At 41.1% G+C, this 19134-nt stretch overlaps 3 protein-coding genes across 3 annotated transcripts; 1 reads left to right on the forward strand and 2 right to left on the reverse strand.

Moving 5' to 3' along the window:
- Positions 1 to 1018: 1018 nt before the first annotated feature.
- exosc7 (exosome component 7) lies at positions 1019 to 3530 on the reverse strand. Its single transcript, XM_041053429.1, has 8 exons — positions 3431 to 3530; positions 3162 to 3263; positions 2876 to 2970; positions 2303 to 2468; positions 1961 to 2031; positions 1698 to 1821; positions 1453 to 1608; positions 1019 to 1194 (listed from the first exon to the last, which is right to left on the reverse strand). Exons 1-8 carry the CDS (start codon positions 3485 to 3487, stop codon positions 1090 to 1092), a joined length of 876 nt encoding a protein of 291 aa, XP_040909363.1. The 5' UTR covers positions 3488 to 3530; the 3' UTR covers positions 1019 to 1089.
- Positions 3531 to 3891: 361 nt separating this feature from the next.
- zdhhc3b (zinc finger DHHC-type palmitoyltransferase 3b) lies at positions 3892 to 13607 on the forward strand. The gene is made up of 7 exons (XM_041053606.1): positions 3892 to 4299; positions 8256 to 8587; positions 9153 to 9277; positions 9997 to 10093; positions 10378 to 10459; positions 10742 to 10872; positions 11434 to 13607. Exons 2-7 carry the CDS (start codon positions 8285 to 8287, stop codon positions 11590 to 11592), a joined length of 897 nt encoding a protein of 298 aa, XP_040909540.1. The 5' UTR covers positions 3892 to 4299; positions 8256 to 8284; the 3' UTR covers positions 11593 to 13607.
- A 2418-nt stretch (positions 13608 to 16025) lies between these two features.
- LOC121192054 (transmembrane protein 42) lies at positions 16026 to 18931 on the reverse strand. The gene is made up of 3 exons (XM_041053607.1): positions 18669 to 18931; positions 17912 to 18058; positions 16026 to 17544 (listed from the first exon to the last, which is right to left on the reverse strand). The coding sequence occupies exons 1-3, from the start codon at positions 18843 to 18845 to the stop codon at positions 17398 to 17400; spliced, it is 471 nt and encodes a 156-aa protein (XP_040909541.1). The 5' UTR covers positions 18846 to 18931; the 3' UTR covers positions 16026 to 17397.
- Positions 18932 to 19134: the final 203 nt, after the last annotated feature.

Raw genomic sequence — 19134 nt, forward strand, 5'->3', positions numbered from 1 at the left:
GTGTTTTGGAAGCCCTTAGGTATGGCTTCATTTGGAAAGATTTTAATATTTCCCAGTGTTTTTGGCAACAGTGAAACACTGAAACCCAAAAAAACTCATTAATTGATACCTGTGCAGTATCTTATAATTTTTAAATATAATTTTCTGCAGACATTTCTTTTTTGTTTCAAACCGTGCACTGAGAGCTCTGTCCACAAATATGAGTTTGTTTTGGACCCATCTGCTCTCAGCCTGAGCACACACCCTACAACAGTCTGAGGGAACAGTGGAAAAGATCCAGTCACATCTGGTCTTTCTGTAAGACTTCCACTTTACACAATCCTCGACTGACACGTGGCAAAGACAAAAGGACGCAGAGAGGTTGGACTTTTCCTGTGCAATGCTGTTGTGACAGTGTAGCACTGATCTCAGATCTGATAACTCACCAGAGTACCGAGTGTCACATTAGCGTCTTTATCAAAATAATAATAATAATAATGAACTCAAACTTGGTGAGTGTGTAACTAAAACACCACAATACTGAAGTGTTTTTTCGATTAAATATATTGTTCAGCAACAGAATTTCATGGATGTACTTAGCGTTTTGATAAACATAGTCCCTCTGCAACATCCGCAGCACACTCAGTTATCTCAAAAATATTAACCCTGTCATGAAAAAGTATATCTGTACTGGATCTTTACCCCAAATTCAAAAACAATTAATTGATCAACGGCAAACTTACAGGTAACAATTTTTATTTTATAAGCCAAATGATTAATAAAAAAAAAGTGCAATCCGATAATGACAGTGATTAGTAGCTGCAGCCTTAAATTAGACCTTTGATTAATAATAACTGGGTCCCTGATTTCTTCTACAGCAGCTGATGATTTATGATTCAAATGCCAATCAACCTCCAACACAGAAAAATAAAACAAGCTGCCTTCTCCATCAGGTTGAGTGCAAACACAAATCTGGGTTTGTTCAGACTTTATACATACATTTTGTGTGTTTTTCACAAATACAAAGAAAAGCAGACTGTAAAAATTAAATGTTTTATTAGAAAATTTATGTATACATGTACACACATACTGTAGATACAGTACTTGATCTTAACCAAGGAAGCCAACTTTCTGTCTCTTCTTTCCCAAACTCTCCTCTTGTTGCAGAAGCTTCATGAGCGGAGCATGAAGAGCTTTCCCGACCCGTTTACCTGCCTGGAGACAGTAAAAATAATTTTAATACCATTCCACCATACAATCTTATTCATGCGTAATTTCAGATTTTACTGAGCACCTTGTGTTTATTGTAAATTTAAATGTTATTTCCTGATTATTGGCTCAAGGAAAAATTTCACTGCTTTTATGCCAGAGTAACGGTTAAATGAAAAAATAAATAAAATAAAACAACATTATGCTAACGAATCAGCTGTGGTGAGGGGAAGCCAGATGGTCCAGAGGGAGGGCTGGACTCACCTCTGTCATTTCAAAGATGCTCTCTGGATCCAGGCTGCCTCCGCCCACCTTCCTCGTGCAGGTGACCGTGCCCTTGTGCGTGACAGAGATGATCAGGCTCGCCACAGAGCAGGCCTTCTCCTGCAGAGTCGCGTCCACCACATGTCTGTGACCCACCTGCAGGAAAGCAGTGTATATGCTTCACTTTTTGCATAACAATGAGCTTTAGAAACTCTCTACTTCTGAGAATCAGCCAGTGAGCTTACCTTGCACAAGGTCACTATGCAGGGGACGTTTTCTACATTAAGTCTCACACAGTCATACGGGTCGTCTGACAGCTCGATTTCCTTTCCTCCTTCGTCGTCTGCTGATATATGCACTCTGGGAATTCTGTCGGTAAAGGAACCAGAGGACTGTCTATAAGCTTATTCAGTCTATATGAACAAGCAGCTCAATAAACTGAAAGATATGACTGTAAGAGATCCTGGCCAATCACACAGACCCCAACGAATAGAAGAATGACACTTACTTTGTGTTGAAGAGAGCTGCCTTGATAGCTATTGAGATGGCATCGTACAGGTTTCCATCACACTGCAGGAGCTGTGGAAACATGATGGTGTGAGATGTTACCTTAGTGACGACAATGTAAGCAAGTACTCAGATCAAATAAGCTGTTCTTAGGCCAGATGTGCTGCTTTGCTTTATTCCTCAACTGACACACAAATGCAAATGCTGTCCAGGAGAAACAATGTTTATCAAACAAACCAAATCATGTGAAAAAAGTTACCTTTTGCAGATTTTCTACATGTTTTATTTACTATGTATGTTTGTCTTGACAGTTTGTAGACGACTACATTGTTCGACTGCTCACCAGCACATCCACATAAAGCACCCAGCAGTGTTCTCCAGCACTGATACAGAGGCTCTTAAGGTCCACACTGTGTTTGTTGTTGAAGACTTTGTAGAGAGTGTTACTCAGCTCCGTCCCCAGCTCCTCACCTCCTCTGCCCTCAAATTCCGGCGTCGCATTGGCCGAACTTGTGATGGAATGAGAAAACAAGACAATAAACCTCTTAGTCTGAGATTGTTTTTTTTTTTTTTTTTTTTTTTAAATTTAGCGGGAAAGAGGTGAGGAGTAAGCAGAGCAGTAAGTAGTGAGACTGAGTGACCCTGCTACCCTCCTTCTCACGTGTGCATGTCATATTTATATGACAGTATATGATAATATTTCACACATCACAGGCATCTGCTGGAGACACATCTCTCAGGGATACAACAGGCAATACAACACTACCTCCTAGTGGCAGAGTATCCATCGAAACATTACCAAAACCTGTGCACCTATTATTAAACTACAGCAAAATGGGACTTTTTACAATGTGAATCTTTGTGTGATGTGTTTTGACTTAAATTAGAAATGCATCATTTTGATAGAGTTGAATACCAGTCAACGAAGAACTCCAAATAACCTTCATCTGGCAGCATGGGCTTTGGTTTTCCTATTTCAGCCTTAATCCCAACTAGAACTGCTGTGTGACCCTGACAAGAGACAAAACAGAAAGCAATAACAATCAATCAGCCAGTGAAAATTCATAGAAAAAAGAGGGCAGTAGAAATGTGATGAGCTGGAATATATCTACTAAGCGGATTCAGAGCATAGTTTTGTTTAAAGAAAAAAAATCAGCCAACACGTTGAACTTCTGCTGCAGATACTGAGTGTTTATCGCTACCAGGGAGACGTTGGCTGATCCGTCTGTGTTGGACACCACATCGGTCTCTATTTCCATGTGTCTGTAGTCCTCACAGCCTCTTCCATCCACTCGCAAATCATCCTGATGACAAGAATCAACATGTCAACAACACAGGATCAGTAAGCAAAACGCTAACGCGGCTAGCCTTCCGGTATCGCAAAGAAACAAAGCAGTGCTGCGACATTTAACGAAATTATTCGACTATCAGAGGTCGAAAGGTGCTGAGGTGTGGCTGTTAAAAAACGTACCCGTATACCGTGTAAAATGTAGACCTTTTCAGCCTCGCTGACTTTAACCGTTGCCATAATGCTGTGAAAACACTGGTGGCATGTGTGCACGTCGCTCGTCTTCTACGTCATCAAAAGACGACGAGGTTTTTCCCCCCCAACCTCTTTGGGTTTGTATGATTTGCTCACATGGGTGTCCCGCAAGATGAAAGACCCCGCCCAACCGGTGCAGTCTCAAAAACAGACTCTAAAAGTAGAAATATTTCACTAATAATTTAAATAACTTTTCTGAGCGTTTCAAACTATTATCTACATATTATTGCATAATTTACACTGGCTTGACTTTTTTTTGTAGAAGTAAACTAATTGTCCAATATGTAAACAGGATATGGAACAGAATCCCCCCCGGTGTGTGGAGAAATTCAGAGGCTCACATGAGTATTTGAATTGACTTTTATCGAAGGCGACGCACAGCGTGAGGGAAAGTGCTGCCTGGCAGACTCAGCTCAGGGCGGCACTGCCCAAATGCAGGCAGGAGAGACTTCCTGGTTGGCTCTGCTGGGGTTTTGTTGTCCCGCCGCCCGCAGAGCTTTCTGGACCTGGTAGATAAGCAGGCCTGTCTCACGGCTCGGTCCTCGGCTGTTGGCCACACACACGGATATAACACGCCAACGAACACCTCGTCGAAACCGAGGCGGCGGCGGGAGCCGAAGCCGAGGCCGTGGAGAGCAGCTGTCCGGGGATCAGTGAGGTTAGCTGGTCCTGAGCTATCAGGCGGAGCCGCGGGGGGAGACTCTGACTCGCGGTTTGGTTTGGTTTTTAACTTCACAACCGTCCAAACTACGTGGAGACTTCAAGAAACTTTGGTAGACAAGACAGGAGAGTGCGAGGTAGGTTTTTCAATAACCAACACAATTGTCACTCTTTAAGTAATTTAAAATCACGCACAACATATATAAAACACCTGGAAATCCAGAACAGGATCCAGCTGTCGGAGTTACTTCCTGCTCGGGTTTATTGCACTAGCACTTTCTGGAAGTTAATTCATCGTAGCCAATTATAACGCCATAATAACCGTACAAGACCCGTAAATCATCGCAAGAGGTCATTTTAGCCGCAGAAGGGGCAGTGCTGAGGGGCACCACAGCAGGGCAGATGTGCACAGACATGCAGATTCTCATTTCCTAGTTAGTACCCGTTTGGTTTACCGTCATATTTTAGTTTGTCTACTTTATCCTCCACTGAATCAAGTCAACCAAACTTAAAAAGACCAGACATGAATAATTAAATGTAGGGTTGCAACTAAGTCATTTTCATTATCAGTGAATGTGCCAGTTATTTATGTGAAAAACACAAGAGTGGGGAGGGTCCTCAAAAAGCCTACAATTAAAAGTTTGTTTTGACCTTCTTGTATCTGCAATGGTGTTAGAGCCCCTCAGGTCTGAAATATGTTGAGATTCCAGATTGTGGAGACTTTCTTAAATGTACTGTAATATTTTCATTTCTGATTACCAGAATAACCACTACAGACGCTTGTGCTTACATGTCAAATCAGTCATGTGTAAAGGTGTGTCAGATTTTTGTGCCACAGAACTACAAATATTTTGGTCCATGTAATTTCAGAGAACAGTGAAAAATATCCAACAGTTTTCTAGAGTCCAGATTTTAAATCACTCAAATTTTAGCACAAAAAAACCCCCAAATATTTTGGTCGCTGGAATGAGAAAGCAGATGGCATTTTTAACTGGAAAAAAAAATTGAAACAATCAATCAATTATCAGAAAAGCTGCCAATTCACTTTATGGCGGTTAACTGATTCTTTCAGCTCTGTTGAGTCATCTGACATATTTTTGGCTTACATCCACCAGTAAATCAAATCAACTACACTAAAACAGCGTGTATGCAAGGTTACACAGGTTTGCTGTTTTTAACTTCATGGTGTTACACAAGTTCCAGGTGTCTTATCTTACTTTATCACATACTTTGCTGTTACCAAAAATGGTCCCTACATTGTATTTGGACTTGGTGATTTTGTTAGCTCTGACTGCAGATGTGTAGTATATTGGTCTGTCTGTTGACCGCTAACAGTTAATCTGTCAATATGTGGTGTCTTGCGTCACAGATTTGGTTACACCGCAGTTATCAAAATGTATGACCCTGTCTAAATATTACGCAGACACCATGTTTGATAGCGCCTAGAAAAAATGTGATATCGTAGGATAACACCACCTGTGGTGCCAACGAAGCTGAAATTCTTAATCAGGCCACAGAATTTGGTGGAACGCCGCTTTGTTTTGCAATATCACAGTAATAATTGCTGAAAAACTCTGATTCTCAGCTCATGTGAAACACTTTTACCTAGGTGAACCCTAAGAAACTAACACATTGCCACCTTTAGTTCACAAACCTTTGTTTTTTTTTTTTTATAACAAGGTTGTCAGTTAAGTGAGATCACATTAGTGTTAATTAACGGTTTATCCCACCAGGAAGTCAAATCCATCTCCCTCTCATCTCTACATCACGTCTCCTCATACTTCTCATCCTCCCTGCCCACATTAGCCGTCACCATCGGTTTTTGCTGTCAGTTACTTTGAAATCTATTCAAGCAGCAGGTAATCAAACATAGCCATTAATCATTTATTGAAACTATTCCATGCATACGTTTGGAGTCTGCTCACTGCCACAGTATAAATATGGCATTTTCTCATACTGTATTCAATCTTCATGAGACTGCAGAGGCATCGTGTTTGGTGGCATTTCAGCAGCATCTCTCAGCCGTTGTCTTTTCTTTGGGTTCACATAAATAAAGAAGCTCTGTTCTGTAAAGTGTTTCTGTTACAGCCAACTCAGTCAGATGGTTGTTTTCATTGTAAACACAGTCATTCACTGAGAGGAGTCTATTGACTCTGCTACAAATGAAACCATTCAGTGAATTGACAGTTGTTAATGAACTCTGGTTTTGCAGTTAGTTTCACTCCAGGTCTTTTTTTTTTGTTGCCTGTTTCTGTCTAGTTTGATCCTCTTCATTCTTAGTAGACATTGTCTTTATTATCTTAGCATCTTAGTTTCTAATGGAGTGAATCATAAAAGCAGTCCACATTACATTAACAATTACATTACAAGCGGTTATCAAGTGTCCTGTGTCCCCCTCCCTGGAACAGGTTTTTCTTGAAATGTGCTTCTCCCACCAGCTGAATCATTCTAACAGTCACTTGAATAATTGAAATAGTTTTGTCCTACAGTAACAAAAAGAATGACACCTGCACCTAATCTAAATGAACAAAGTTTTGTAGGATCTTTGTCTGATCAAAATGTTTAAAAGTGGTTAAAACACCCATTTATTTAAATTATTCAGATTTTTTTAGAGGGTAGTCAAATACTGTTTTGTTTCCTGTTTTGGTGAAAGAAAGCTAGACACATGGAAAATGAAGGAGAGTAGTTTGTAAGATTTACTTTATCCCACTATAAAAAAAAATGAAACTCACAGGCTAAGATGAAGTGAAAGAGTGATGAAAGGGGTTTTGGTCTGAAGTTCTAACACAGAATGGTGGAAGTCTTCAACAGCTTACAGAGAAGGGAACGGGGTCTGTGAGTGATCCAGACTTGGACTGTAATCGACCGTGAGATGTTTTTGTTTAATCCAGAGATGACTTTGATTTATTTGCTCCCACACTGTGATTAAATTCCTGTCCTCGGGGAGGCATGCTTCGCTGCCAGGATCATTGGCCAACTCCTAATTGATACGGGCATAAAAGTGAGATTAAGCTATCTCTCAGTTAAGCCTAACGGATAGATTGAATCCTCAGGAATGTCCAAGCAATTTGATTGCCCTCATTATAAGCTCAGGTTTTAGTGAGCAGAAGGGCGCCGAGGTCCAGCCATCCTCCGGGAATAAGCTTTTTTACTCCAGGCTGTGTTATCTGCGTATAATAGTGGGGCCTATTTTTGGTTTTGTGACATTTTATCCCCTTTGAAGTCACTTCATCTTTGTCTGCACACACTCAGACCTGCTCAATTGCCTATTCATAAGCCTGGTCTCCAAACAGAGCTGGACCCACACTCAGCTCAGCCCAGTGCAGCTCAGGACAACCGTGTAGGCTGCTTTTGTTTGCAGAAGCATTGTTTTGTTTCACTTTTAAGACCAAATGGTGAATTACAGCCTCTACGTCGAACAACAACCTCTTCCCCTTTGCTGTGAGAGGAATCTGCATGGATTGTGTAGCCCGTTTTGATTAGACTCTTGAGAATTCGTCTCAGCCTCATTTGCTGATTCACTGCGTACTATTAGCCCCTGTCTTTCTTTATATTCCTTGAGGATGCAGTGTACTTATTAGTCTGTTTACACCAACTCTTAATTGTTGTGAGACAGCACTTAGAGCTGAAACAATAAGTCAATTAGTTGATTGACAGAATTGATCGTCATTAATGTTTGATACTTGACTAATCATGTAATGAATCTGACAGTCAGAAACATTCTCTTGGTCTGTTCTTCTGGACTGTGAAGATTTGCTGTTTTTATTTGTCTTACCTGATAGTAAATGTATAATTTGGAGGTTTTGGACTGAAAAAACAAGACATTTGAAGATGTCACCTGGGATTATGGCAAACTGTGCAGGGCATATTTCACTGTTTTCTGGCATTTTTTTATAGGCCAAACAGAAAATAATCAGCAGATCGATATTGAAAATAATCTTTATTTGCTGACCTACAGTTATACCATCCCTCACTGACACAGACTTAATCCAAATCCCTCGTCTAACTCTCTAATTCTCCTTTTTCTTTCATTTTCTTCCCATCCCTCTGCTCCCCCTCTTCCTCTCCATCTGTCTCTCATCACTCCGCACAGTATGTGGTTGGAGCCACGGGCGTTGTAGGATGAAGAGCCCGGCGCACCGCACCAGGGACATCGAGCGGCAAGCTGGCTACCTGAAGCCCGAGCACTGCGCCCCTCCACCGCCCCGCACCAACTCCGACACCATGTGGTTCATCCGCGACGGCTGCGGCATCGTGTGCGGCATCATCACCTGGTTCCTGGTTTTCTATGCCGAGTTTGTGGTGGTGTTCGTTATGCTGCTGCCTGCCAAGAACTTGGCCTATAGCCTCTTCAACGGGGTGCTCTTCAACGGCCTCGCCTTCCTCGCCCTCGCATCTCACGCCAGGGCTATGTGCACAGACCCGGTCAGTCATACTCTGATTATTGGTTTGGGTGTGTGTGTCGTTTGTTTAGATAACCATTTTCTCTTAGTGCTCGACAGAAGGCTTTGTTATTTAAAAAAAAAAGGATTGATTGATTAGTTGATCTATGACAAAATAGGCTGCAACTATAATGATAATCGATTATTTGTAATTTTTCATGCAAAAAGCTTAGCATTCTCTATTTCCAGCTTCTCAAAGGCTCATATTTGCTGGGTTTCTTCATCTTTTGTGATAGCAAACTGAATATCTTTGGGGTTTTGCAATTTCATTTGTTTAGTGACACAGATTTGTTCCCAAACTCACTGTCCAGTCTGTAACTGTACAGTAGTTACCCTCGGTTCATAATATTAAAAGATAGCTTGTAGACATTTGAGCTGTAATATTTCTGGCATTTGTTTAATTGTTCTTGTTGTGCTCCAGTTTTTAACTTTGTAAACTGAAGGACAGGTTTTTTGTTGGAGCTCCTGCAGCTGTAGTAATGTAAAGGAAACACATCTGATGTAATGAAAGCTACGACTGCCTTGTCAACACTCTGTCTCTCTCCCAGGGAGCCGTGCCTAAAGGGAACGCTACCAAAGAATTCATCGAAAGCCTGCAGCTCAAACCAGGACAGGTGGTGTACAAATGTCCCAAGTGCTGCAGCATCAAGCCTGACAGAGCTCACCACTGCAGGTACAGCACGCACTTTGTGAATATGTGTGTAGATCGTAGGAAAGTTGACCAGCTTTCGTTGCCAGCTCTGCAACTTTTAAGATGTGGGTCTGGGCGGGCGGAGGGTTCTGCTGAAGTCTGCACCTTGCAGAGGAGAGTCCTGATGAGACTTTGCCACCAGGGACTCCTCTCCTCATCTGTGTTTGTTCCTGCACGGGCTCTCCTGCTGCCTCCCCCCTCCCCCGTGTGTGTTTTTCTTTTTTTCTTTCTTTTTTTTGTTTTGATAGTAGCTGTGTAGCATTTCCCTGTAGACTCTGCAGCTTGATAATCAGGACTTCCCTCTGTGGCTGCTCAGCAGGTTTCTTGGGATCTGGCGGCATGAAAAGTGCAAAAACACCTCAGAGTAATTGAATTGTAAAGTCAGTGAGTCACGCCATCTCAAATGCAAAAGTGGGTGTCAGTTTGAACGAAATACATCTTTTTTTTTGGCTTAATATTATGACTCATCCTTGAGGGTGGTCCATATGATACACTTCTCTGTAATTACTCATGAGAATAATACATTACACACTGGGTGTGTAATGTACTTTTTAAATACAGATTTCCCTCAGAAAATGCAAAGCACACAGGTAGATTGAGTGTAACGTCCTGCTTTGTCAGATAACAAATTATGAGTTGTCAGGCCTCACTTGAGTTTATTCCATTTTGTCGTCTTCATTGTGTGTGCTGTGTGTCCACAGTGTATGTAAACGTTGCATCAAGAAGATGGACCACCACTGTCCCTGGGTGAACAACTGTGTCGGAGAGAACAACCAGAAATACTTTGTGCTCTTCACAGTGAGTGATTAACCACCGCTCCACGAAAATAATGTATCAAAAATGACCAAGAACCTCTGCACAATAACAAGTAAAACATAAATAAATAAATAAAATAAATAAAAAGTGCAAAACTAATTTAACCCTAAAAATGTAAGAGAATTCACATCCTGACTAAAAAAAATCACAACGAAAGCAGTGAAATATTACATTATTCTGCTTAAGACCTATGACCTACCTATGAGCCTTTCTTCTGTTAATATCACTTTATTTACATTAAATCTTTGTTTTGTTTTGTTTTGCAGATGTATATTGCACTAATATCCTTCCATGCACTAGTAATGGTGGCTTTCCATTTTGTGCTCTGCTTTGAAGAAGACTGGACAAGTGAGTGATATTGTGTAGCAGTGGCTGCTATTTTTCCAGATTCACCAGCCACCGTACTGTTTTACCACCTTCCAACATTATGTGCAAATATAGTTGATGATTTCCAAAAAGACTGGTTGGGGTAGATATTTTTTTTTTTTTAAAAGCTACAGCCAGAGTTTACAATCATATTTAAGCTCACCTGCTGTTGGAGCTGCCTGTATTTTGAATGTACTTGGAGCATATTAGTAAAGTGCTTATCGTCTTCTTTTTAAAATGAAAACTTTTTCTTTTCTTTGTCAGAATGCAGTAACTTTTCTCCACCAGCAACCGTCATCCTCCTCATCCTCCTCTGCTTTGAGGGACTCCTGTTTTTAATCTTCACTGCAGTCATGTTTGGGACCCAGGTTCACTCCATCTGTACCGATGAGACGGTGAGTGAAACAGCAGTAATCACTGATTAGAAATGCACTGAATGATATGGAATGGTTTGCAGTGCAACTGCCATTTGTGTATATATCAGTTCTGACATCCCAAAATAAGTCACACTGACGACGGTTAAGGATCCTAAACTCTTACAGTTTGTTGTTCAGTAAATCAGAGCACAGATGTAAACAGGAGTAATAGGAGTAATTCACTTACAGCCTCCAGGCAGGTTGAGAATACAATGTTTTCTCATAACGCATCTGCTCAAACCACCCACCAGGATGACTCACAGTGTCATAATATTCACTACAAAGATCATCTATTTCAGTCCTTTTCAATCTAATGGAGGCTGCTGTGTGTGTGTGTTCAGGAAATACTGGGGATGAGTCACCTAACCCTGATTAAGACCTCTGAGAGGAAAACAAAAGAGTGCAAAGCATCCTTCATTTCTAATCCCTTACAGTGGTTATTTTCTGTTGGTATATTAAATTTTAAAGACACAGCTTTATCTTCACAGCTGACACAGTTCACACGTATCTTCTCATGTCTGTCATATCTTACTCCTGCAGGGCATTGAGCAGTTGAAAAAGGAGGAGAGACGATGGGCCAAAAAGTCAAAATGGATGAACATGAAAGTGGTGTTTGGCCATCCGTTCTCTATAGCCTGGCTGAGCCCGTTTGCAACGCCCGACCACGGCAAGGCAGATGTGTATCAGTACATTGTGTGAAAGCTGGAGACTAATCTGAGCTCTGCCGCTGTGGACTTAGACTGATTGGTCCTGGTCCGGCCTCCTATTGGCTGGACCTCACCGAGCATGAACTTGTCTTAACCACTTACACATTTTCTTTCATTTATGGATGTTTCATTTCTTGAAATTTCAGGGTATTCTGTTGTAAGCTATTACACTGTTAGTTTTTTTTTTTAACATCTTGTCACCTTCTTTACGTTTTATAGTTTCCCTCTTGGTGCTGACTGAGATTAATGAGGTGTAGCTGTACAAAGAAAACAAACAAAAATATCTCAAACTAAGCAGTGACAACTTGACAAGAAGCACTTATTAAGATTTGGTGAAACGACACCAAGAGACTGAATTCTTCCTCCTCTGGAGGGAAGTTTCCTGCATCATTTCCTGCTTCCAAGACTAAACAATGTGAACTGAAGTCCAGAATGTTTTCGTGCTAAGCAGTACAGTCCTGGTGCCAAGACGGTCACCTGGTACTGTCATCCCGTAAACATCGTTGTTGTGATCCTGTCACCTCTTGTTTTGCTGTATTTCTGTCGAAGCAATAGTCTTTTGCTGGATGCTGCGGATGATTTGCCTTAGTGCATAAGTGAGCGGTGGTGGCATCTGCTATTTTTAAAGAAATCTTTATTGTTTTGCCTTAATGTCACAGTCAGGGTGAGACAGGGTCCCACTGGTTAATATTATTTTAAACGAGTTTGTTGTTGTTGTTCTTTGATGCCAGATAAGTGGATTTGTTCAGGTCATCTTAGGAATGTATTTCGAGAGTAAATTTGATCAGGTTTCCTTTTGATATACATTGACTTCACTAAACACCACCTATGTGGCACTCAAAGAAAGTTAGAACAAAGCACATTTAAGAACAGTATGAGAACGTTTTCTTTTGTTGTTCCGAAAGGCAGTTAGCCAAGTGTGGTCAAACGCTGTAAGACAGAGAGCTGCATTAACCTGACAGTGGTCAGTTAATGTTATAATCCTTAGGACTTCCCTCCTGGTTGCTTTGGTGACACCTGTGGTTACTGTTTTATTTCATGACAGTCTTAAGGATTATAACTTTAAAACCGAGACTTGGCAGGTGAAGAAAATCTTTTTAAGTCCTTGAAGCAACGCTGCTTGTAAGATATTCACAGTGACACTTTAGTTTTAAAATCCACCAGGCGGTTTGACCAGTGTCCTTTTGATTATTTGACGAGTCTGTGCAGTAAATGTAGACGACCTCTTTGCTTGATAACCATCGCAGTCACCAGCTCAGATGGAACGTCAGGGACTAAAGAAATACACGATGCTCTCTGAATGCACTGACCCCAAGTGTAATTCACTTGCTCTCAATTGATGGAATTTGCTTATGGATAATCCAGTTTGTCATAGATTGTAGTTGTGAGCCTGACTGAAGGGGAAAAGTGTTGATTAAAATTTAGGCCAGTGGAAAATGTTCACTGATGCCTGAAAGGCCATGCTAGAAATGCACATTTTAATTGTCACAGCAGCGGACAATGCAAGGCCACCCAGTGTGAAGCTAAGGCTAGGTTTCATTTGTGGTGATGAGAATTTGATGCAGATGCATTTAACACTAAAAAGGCCTTTTGCCCAAATGTGTTCGAAAGCCTTACTCTAGTATAAATCATGCTTTTGAAGAGGATGAATGGAATTATTAGAACACAGCCTACATGTTGCCAAACTGAATGCTTAATGAATCGAGGCAGTGAAGTAACCATTGAAAGAGCAGAGCATTGTCCAGAATGGAATTTTCTTGGGCTTTTAAAATCACTGGAGATTTTAAAAACTGTAAAAACATTACGTTAACGTGGAGATGCAACAGCTGCAGTCCGGTTTACACATACAGTTCACCAGCTTTCTTCTTTTTCTTGAATTGTTCAACATGTTCTGCGTGGTCAGGTATCAATACTATTTGTAGTGCTTACTGTGGACCACAATTTTTTTTTTCTTTTTGACTGTGGTATTTGTTTAAAGGGGAATGAAATAAAACTTTATGTATGTGACAACTTTCTGATAACTTTTACTGATATTTGATAAATGGATCGATGTGATCAATAGTATTCTTAATAGTATTATATTGCGTTTTAAATTCAGGGATATAATTAATACTATTGTGTTAAAACAAGAGATCACATAACTTTGAATTTGCAGCAAAAATTTAACAGCAAAATTATAGCTTCCAATAAATTACTCTCTGATACAGTACCTTAAAATAAATTATCAGCTATCTTATAGCTTTAGGTATTCTACAACATTTGTCAACTAGAGAAGAGATTTCTTTTAATAGGTATATACACATATTTATAGACACAAATAAAGAAAGGACATTGAGCTAAATGAGTTCAGTCTCTGTTTGCTGCTGGAAAACACAGACCTTAACAATTTAATTTACTTGGATGTAGAATAACTCCAAGAAAAGAAGCTATTCTGTTTTAAGTATAAAGCTGTCACGAGGATGAACTGAACATCCACCCGCAGACAACGATATCTGAGCGACAGAAACAAGAATCTTGTTTGTCAGATGAGATGTTTATTTAATAATTTAACAGTGCTTCTCCTCTCAGCGGAGATGACAATTTACACATCCTTTTAAGTGTTTCCTATTAACAGAATATATTTACACTTTTACAAACATTTTGTTTCACATAATCTGTAAAACACTACGAATGGTTTATATCAGAGCAAACAGAGTCTCTCCCTCTAATCACATTGTCTCGATTTGTGTTGAACATAATGTTGAATTTGTCAGTGCTGCATCCTCCAGAATAAAATAATGACTGATGTGCACATAGGTCTACTTAAGGTTAAATAACTAACACAAAATCAGAATCAAAATCTCTTTCCCATTATTCTGGAGCTTCCCTCACTTAACATTTCAAAGATTAAGACTGAACAAGCTTGTTCTCTTCTAAGAAGCTCTGGTGTCAGCAGAAACAACACCTTCAGATTGCTAAACTCTTCATTCGTTCAATGATTTCTGATTAATTTACTGTTGTTTTCTTGCAGTGCAGCTGATTAACTCGTCAATGTGAGACACACCTTGTCAGGTCAGCATCATGTTTCAGTACTTTTCTAATCTCTCTGTACAACCACATCTACAGTTTATGTGCACGTGGATATAAATACATCACATTCAGGGCCATGCCGCTGTCACAGAGCTATAAATGTGACTACTGCAAAGCTCTGATTGGTTAGTTTACAGTGAGAGTGGGTTCACAGGTAGATGGTTTACCCTCATATCATGCCGTTAACTGGAGAAAAGCCAGGCACCAAAATATTTTCAGAATAAAAGCAAAGACAACAGATATTAAAGGTATGTTAAAGGAACTGTTTGACAGCTTGGGGAAATATGTTTATTCACTTCCTTGACAAGACGTAGATGAGAAGCTTCATTGAACTCTCTATGTATGGCAAATATGTAGCTTGAGCCTGGAGCCAATTAGCTTAGCATTATGACCGGACACTGGGGGAAACAGCTACCCCGGCCCTGTCCAGAGGTAACAAAATGCTAGCTTCGGTTTCATATCATCAGCTAGTGTTGTTTCAATACTTCAGTTTTTCTACAGATTAAACACAACAGGAAATAATATTGACAACAGGAAAAATCAATCTTCTCATCTAACTCTTGGCAAAAAAGTGAATACGCAAAATTCCCCAAATTGTCTAACTGCTCCTTTAAGTAACACAACACACCAAGGATCCCAAAAGATGGAGGCACAGACAACTGAATTCACTTCTGATGTTGCTGCGTGTGCGCGTGGCTGTGAGTGACCTCCACTGCTGAGAAATCCTGCATGGTGAGTACGGCCCTGCTTTGAAACACCACTCAGCCGACCTTTAAATACGAGAGCTGTGTAATCACATTGTCACTGCAGTCACATTAATAGGGATGCATGTAAATCACATTATACAAAACCTGCACAGCAGCAGCTGGAAGGACATCTGATATATTTGTGCGTTGCTGCTGTGGGACATTACAGACAGGTATTATAGCTACCGTTATGCATTTATATTATGATATGTATCCAAACAACAGCAAAGTGTGATTTTAAAACACCATTCAATGAAGCAGCCTTTGATGTCATGTTCACGTAAATCCCTGTATACTGCAGTATTTATACAGATTTATGCTAACAGAAACATAACTCTAGTAGCGCATATTGCCGTTTTCTATGCTCAATTATTAATGCTCAAAGCTCCCTCGCTGTTACACACATCACAGTGTCATGAGATTTAAAGGATGTGTAATGTTATTGCACTCGCTGATAACTCCAGGGATGCAGAAGGAAGCTTTTAATGAAGCCAGGTGTCTATTAAACCCCCAGAGATGGTGGGTGATGGATTGATATTCGTGATGTGCAACAGAATAATATGAGATTGCAAACGCAGGGCACATAAAGCTCAATAGGCAATCAAAAAGGCCGTGTGATGTCTCTGACGCTGGAGAGACAGTTTGGCCACCTAAGTCACAAGTTTATTAAAATAAAGCAGCTCACGGGGACTTCACTCCGATGTGAAATGACACTCCAGGATGCTTTGGTGTGATTTATCTGAGTTCAGGCCTCGGTAGGAATATGCACACGTCTATCATGAAATGGAAGACCAGCTGCCTCTGGATCAAAACATGTGTCATGCTCATATCTTGAGGTTAAGGTTGAAGCTATCAAGAAGAGGCAAAGAAAAAGTAAAAGAAAGACCCTGGCAGAGGGCAAAATCATACCAGGAATGAGCCTTTCAGCGCTACATTTGTAGGTTTATTACTTGTGAAAGTACGCCTCTTTAGCTTCGCTTATAACATCCCCTTGAGCATGCATAAAATGGAATGTCAGTGCAGGGTGTTTACAGTGAGTGTCATAGTAACTTAAGGAAATGTGAGAATTAAGAAAGCTTTGGTGAGCTAATGGCTGCAATACATAATGCACAAGCTGACAGATGGTAACGTCATGCACATGGGAAACAGTTTATTACTCGTGAAGAAAACCCAAAAGATTCCGATTCAGATCAGTCTGTCAATATGCACACAGGTCCCCAAATTATATTCATCTTGTGTATTCTCTTCCTCTCCCTTTAAAAGAATAGTTTGACTCTTGAAATATGTTTATTTGCTTTCTTTCCAAGAGTTTGATGGGATGATCAGTAGTAGTATCATGGATCAACATTCTCATCGAACTATGAGAAAGAAAGCAAACTAAATGGTTTCCAAAGCGTATCGTAAAGCTTGTGTCATTTTTGCTTCGTTGTGAGACTGTGAGTAAAGATGATTTTTAGAGCTTCTGGGGAAACTGAACGCAGGCATCCATTAGCTTGTCTCCACTAGCCAGACTTTAGCTGTGCCATGTCCAGACTGGCTGAGAGCCAGCATCTCCTCTGATTTTAGAACAGGACTAAACAAGGCTGCACCACAGCTGAGCCAGCAGGGTTTCACAGCCTGCATGGCTACAAACTGAAGCATAAATAGTCACTGATTTCAAATAAGGACACTATTTAAGTTGGATTTAGTTGAATAGTTCAAACAGGGAATAATTTCTTTACGAAAATACATGATTGTAAAGTTAACAACAAATTGCTCTTCTCCTTTCACTGTAGAGTAGTAAGTTATTGTTACAGGAAGTACATGCTAAGTATGCGTACTCGAGTTGAAGAACAAAATACTCTAAACACAACTGCTGTTTTCAGATTTCACTTGGGCTAGATGTTAAAATCGGAGGAGTTGGCAGCCAGACACCACAAAACACACCACATACCACAGCCAGCTGGAGCCAGGCTGAACTGAACCAGTGGAGACGAGACATATTATTCATCCTTCTTGGCAACTGCACTCTGTTGTCCATCCTGTGGTGAAACCCTCTGCAGTACCAACAGACCAGAGAAGGTCAGAGAGATCCCAACCCACCACAATGTTATCTGGGCTTCACCAAAGATCAGCTGGCCAAGGAAAGCCTGCAGAGGTGAAAAAAATCAAGGTGCCTGCTTAGTCAGAGTAAATTAGTTTCTACAATTCCATTTAAATTACAGCCAGTAAGGAAACCTTGATGGAAAATGTTAAACAAGGAGTTGAACTTTGACAAGAAATTCCTGTAAGGCACCTAAATCACTGCGGCAAGTTATTTCTGAAAATAGTCCAGCCTACTTTCTAAAATAAAGCAGCTTATATAAGGAAGTAAGGATGTAATGTCATTCTAACGTGATGATAACTTACATTCCACTACACTCTGATGTGAAATAATTTGCTTAGAGGACAGGTGGTAAGACTACAAAGAAAATACAAGGAGACTGAATCAGAGGGCTTGGGAGAGAGGTTACTTACGGAAGATATGAAGTTCGAGGCGGTGGTGGTCACAGTGGTTCGGGTGGAGGAAGAGGAATACCTGAGTGCTTTAGCAAGGAAGGTCCACATCACAGCGTTGCAGGTGAAAAGGAGTCCGCCACACAGCAGCCTCAGAGGGATATGGAGCTGAAAAATACAAACACAAACGTATACAGTATACGTATGCAGTTCTGGTACAATGGATTATTACCACCTTTTCACAGGTTTGTAAACCTCGCGGTGCATATTTAGGACATTTATCTTGAAAAGACGTTGTGCAAAACCTAATTTATTTATTTATTTTTTTATTACCCTGCCGATTTAAGTCACAGTTTCCATTGTTTAGGGCTTCAGACAACTGCCTGCAGAGGTTCCTGACACCACAGCGTGCGGAGAGCGTGAAGGACATACAAGAAACCTGACCCTATTTAGAAACCACCAGCTCAGTCACGCAGATAGGATACGAGTATCAAAATAACGCGATAACACGCATACACACTCATTGGAGCTGCAATGTCATTCAGCACGCGGACACGGCACGAGAGCGCAGCTGCTGCATGGGCTCCCCCGCGTGATGCTGCTGATGGTGCTGATGCTGAGGGAGTCAGGGAGGAGAGGAGAGAGGCGGGCGGGGATAACCTCCCCCCCCTCCCAACTTCCTCTGTGAGAAATCACCCCGCTCGCAGACATGCAAGTTTAATATTCACATCCATCCTCACTGTGTTAATAATTAACTTTAACTGCAGCGATGCCTCACCCGGTCACAGGTGGTAGTTTCATCCGCTTGTCTAAATTTCCGTTGCTCTCCCCACGTCCGGAGTCCGGTTTCACAGACTCCCTTCAGGTAGTCGGCTCCGAGGGACAGCTTTGCCGACGACGACGCCACAGCCCCGAGGAAACCCGCCAGCAGTGCATAGAAAACTCCCGGGAACATGTTGACGATGGCAGCCGAGGCACATAATTTTCTAATCCATCTTTACATTTCTGCTGCTGCTGTTGGTGCTGGAGCTCCTGGTCCGGATTGAGCTGCCTGCATGGTGGCGTGTGTGTATGTGTGTATCGCCGGGCACGTTTTCCTGCACTTTCCACCGACAGCCGTCCGGTGGCAGTCACACAACACATGCTCAACCCGGAGCAGCGCAGTGGTTGGACGAAAAAGCCTCGCTGGCATTCTGGGAAGTGTAGTTCTATAATTTTACATTCTTCTTCTTCTTCTAGTTGCA

The sequence above is a fragment of the Toxotes jaculatrix genome, chromosome 13 (assembly GCF_017976425.1).
Source record: "Toxotes jaculatrix isolate fToxJac2 chromosome 13, fToxJac2.pri, whole genome shotgun sequence".
NCBI classification, from domain to species: domain Eukaryota; kingdom Metazoa; phylum Chordata; class Actinopteri; family Toxotidae; genus Toxotes; species Toxotes jaculatrix.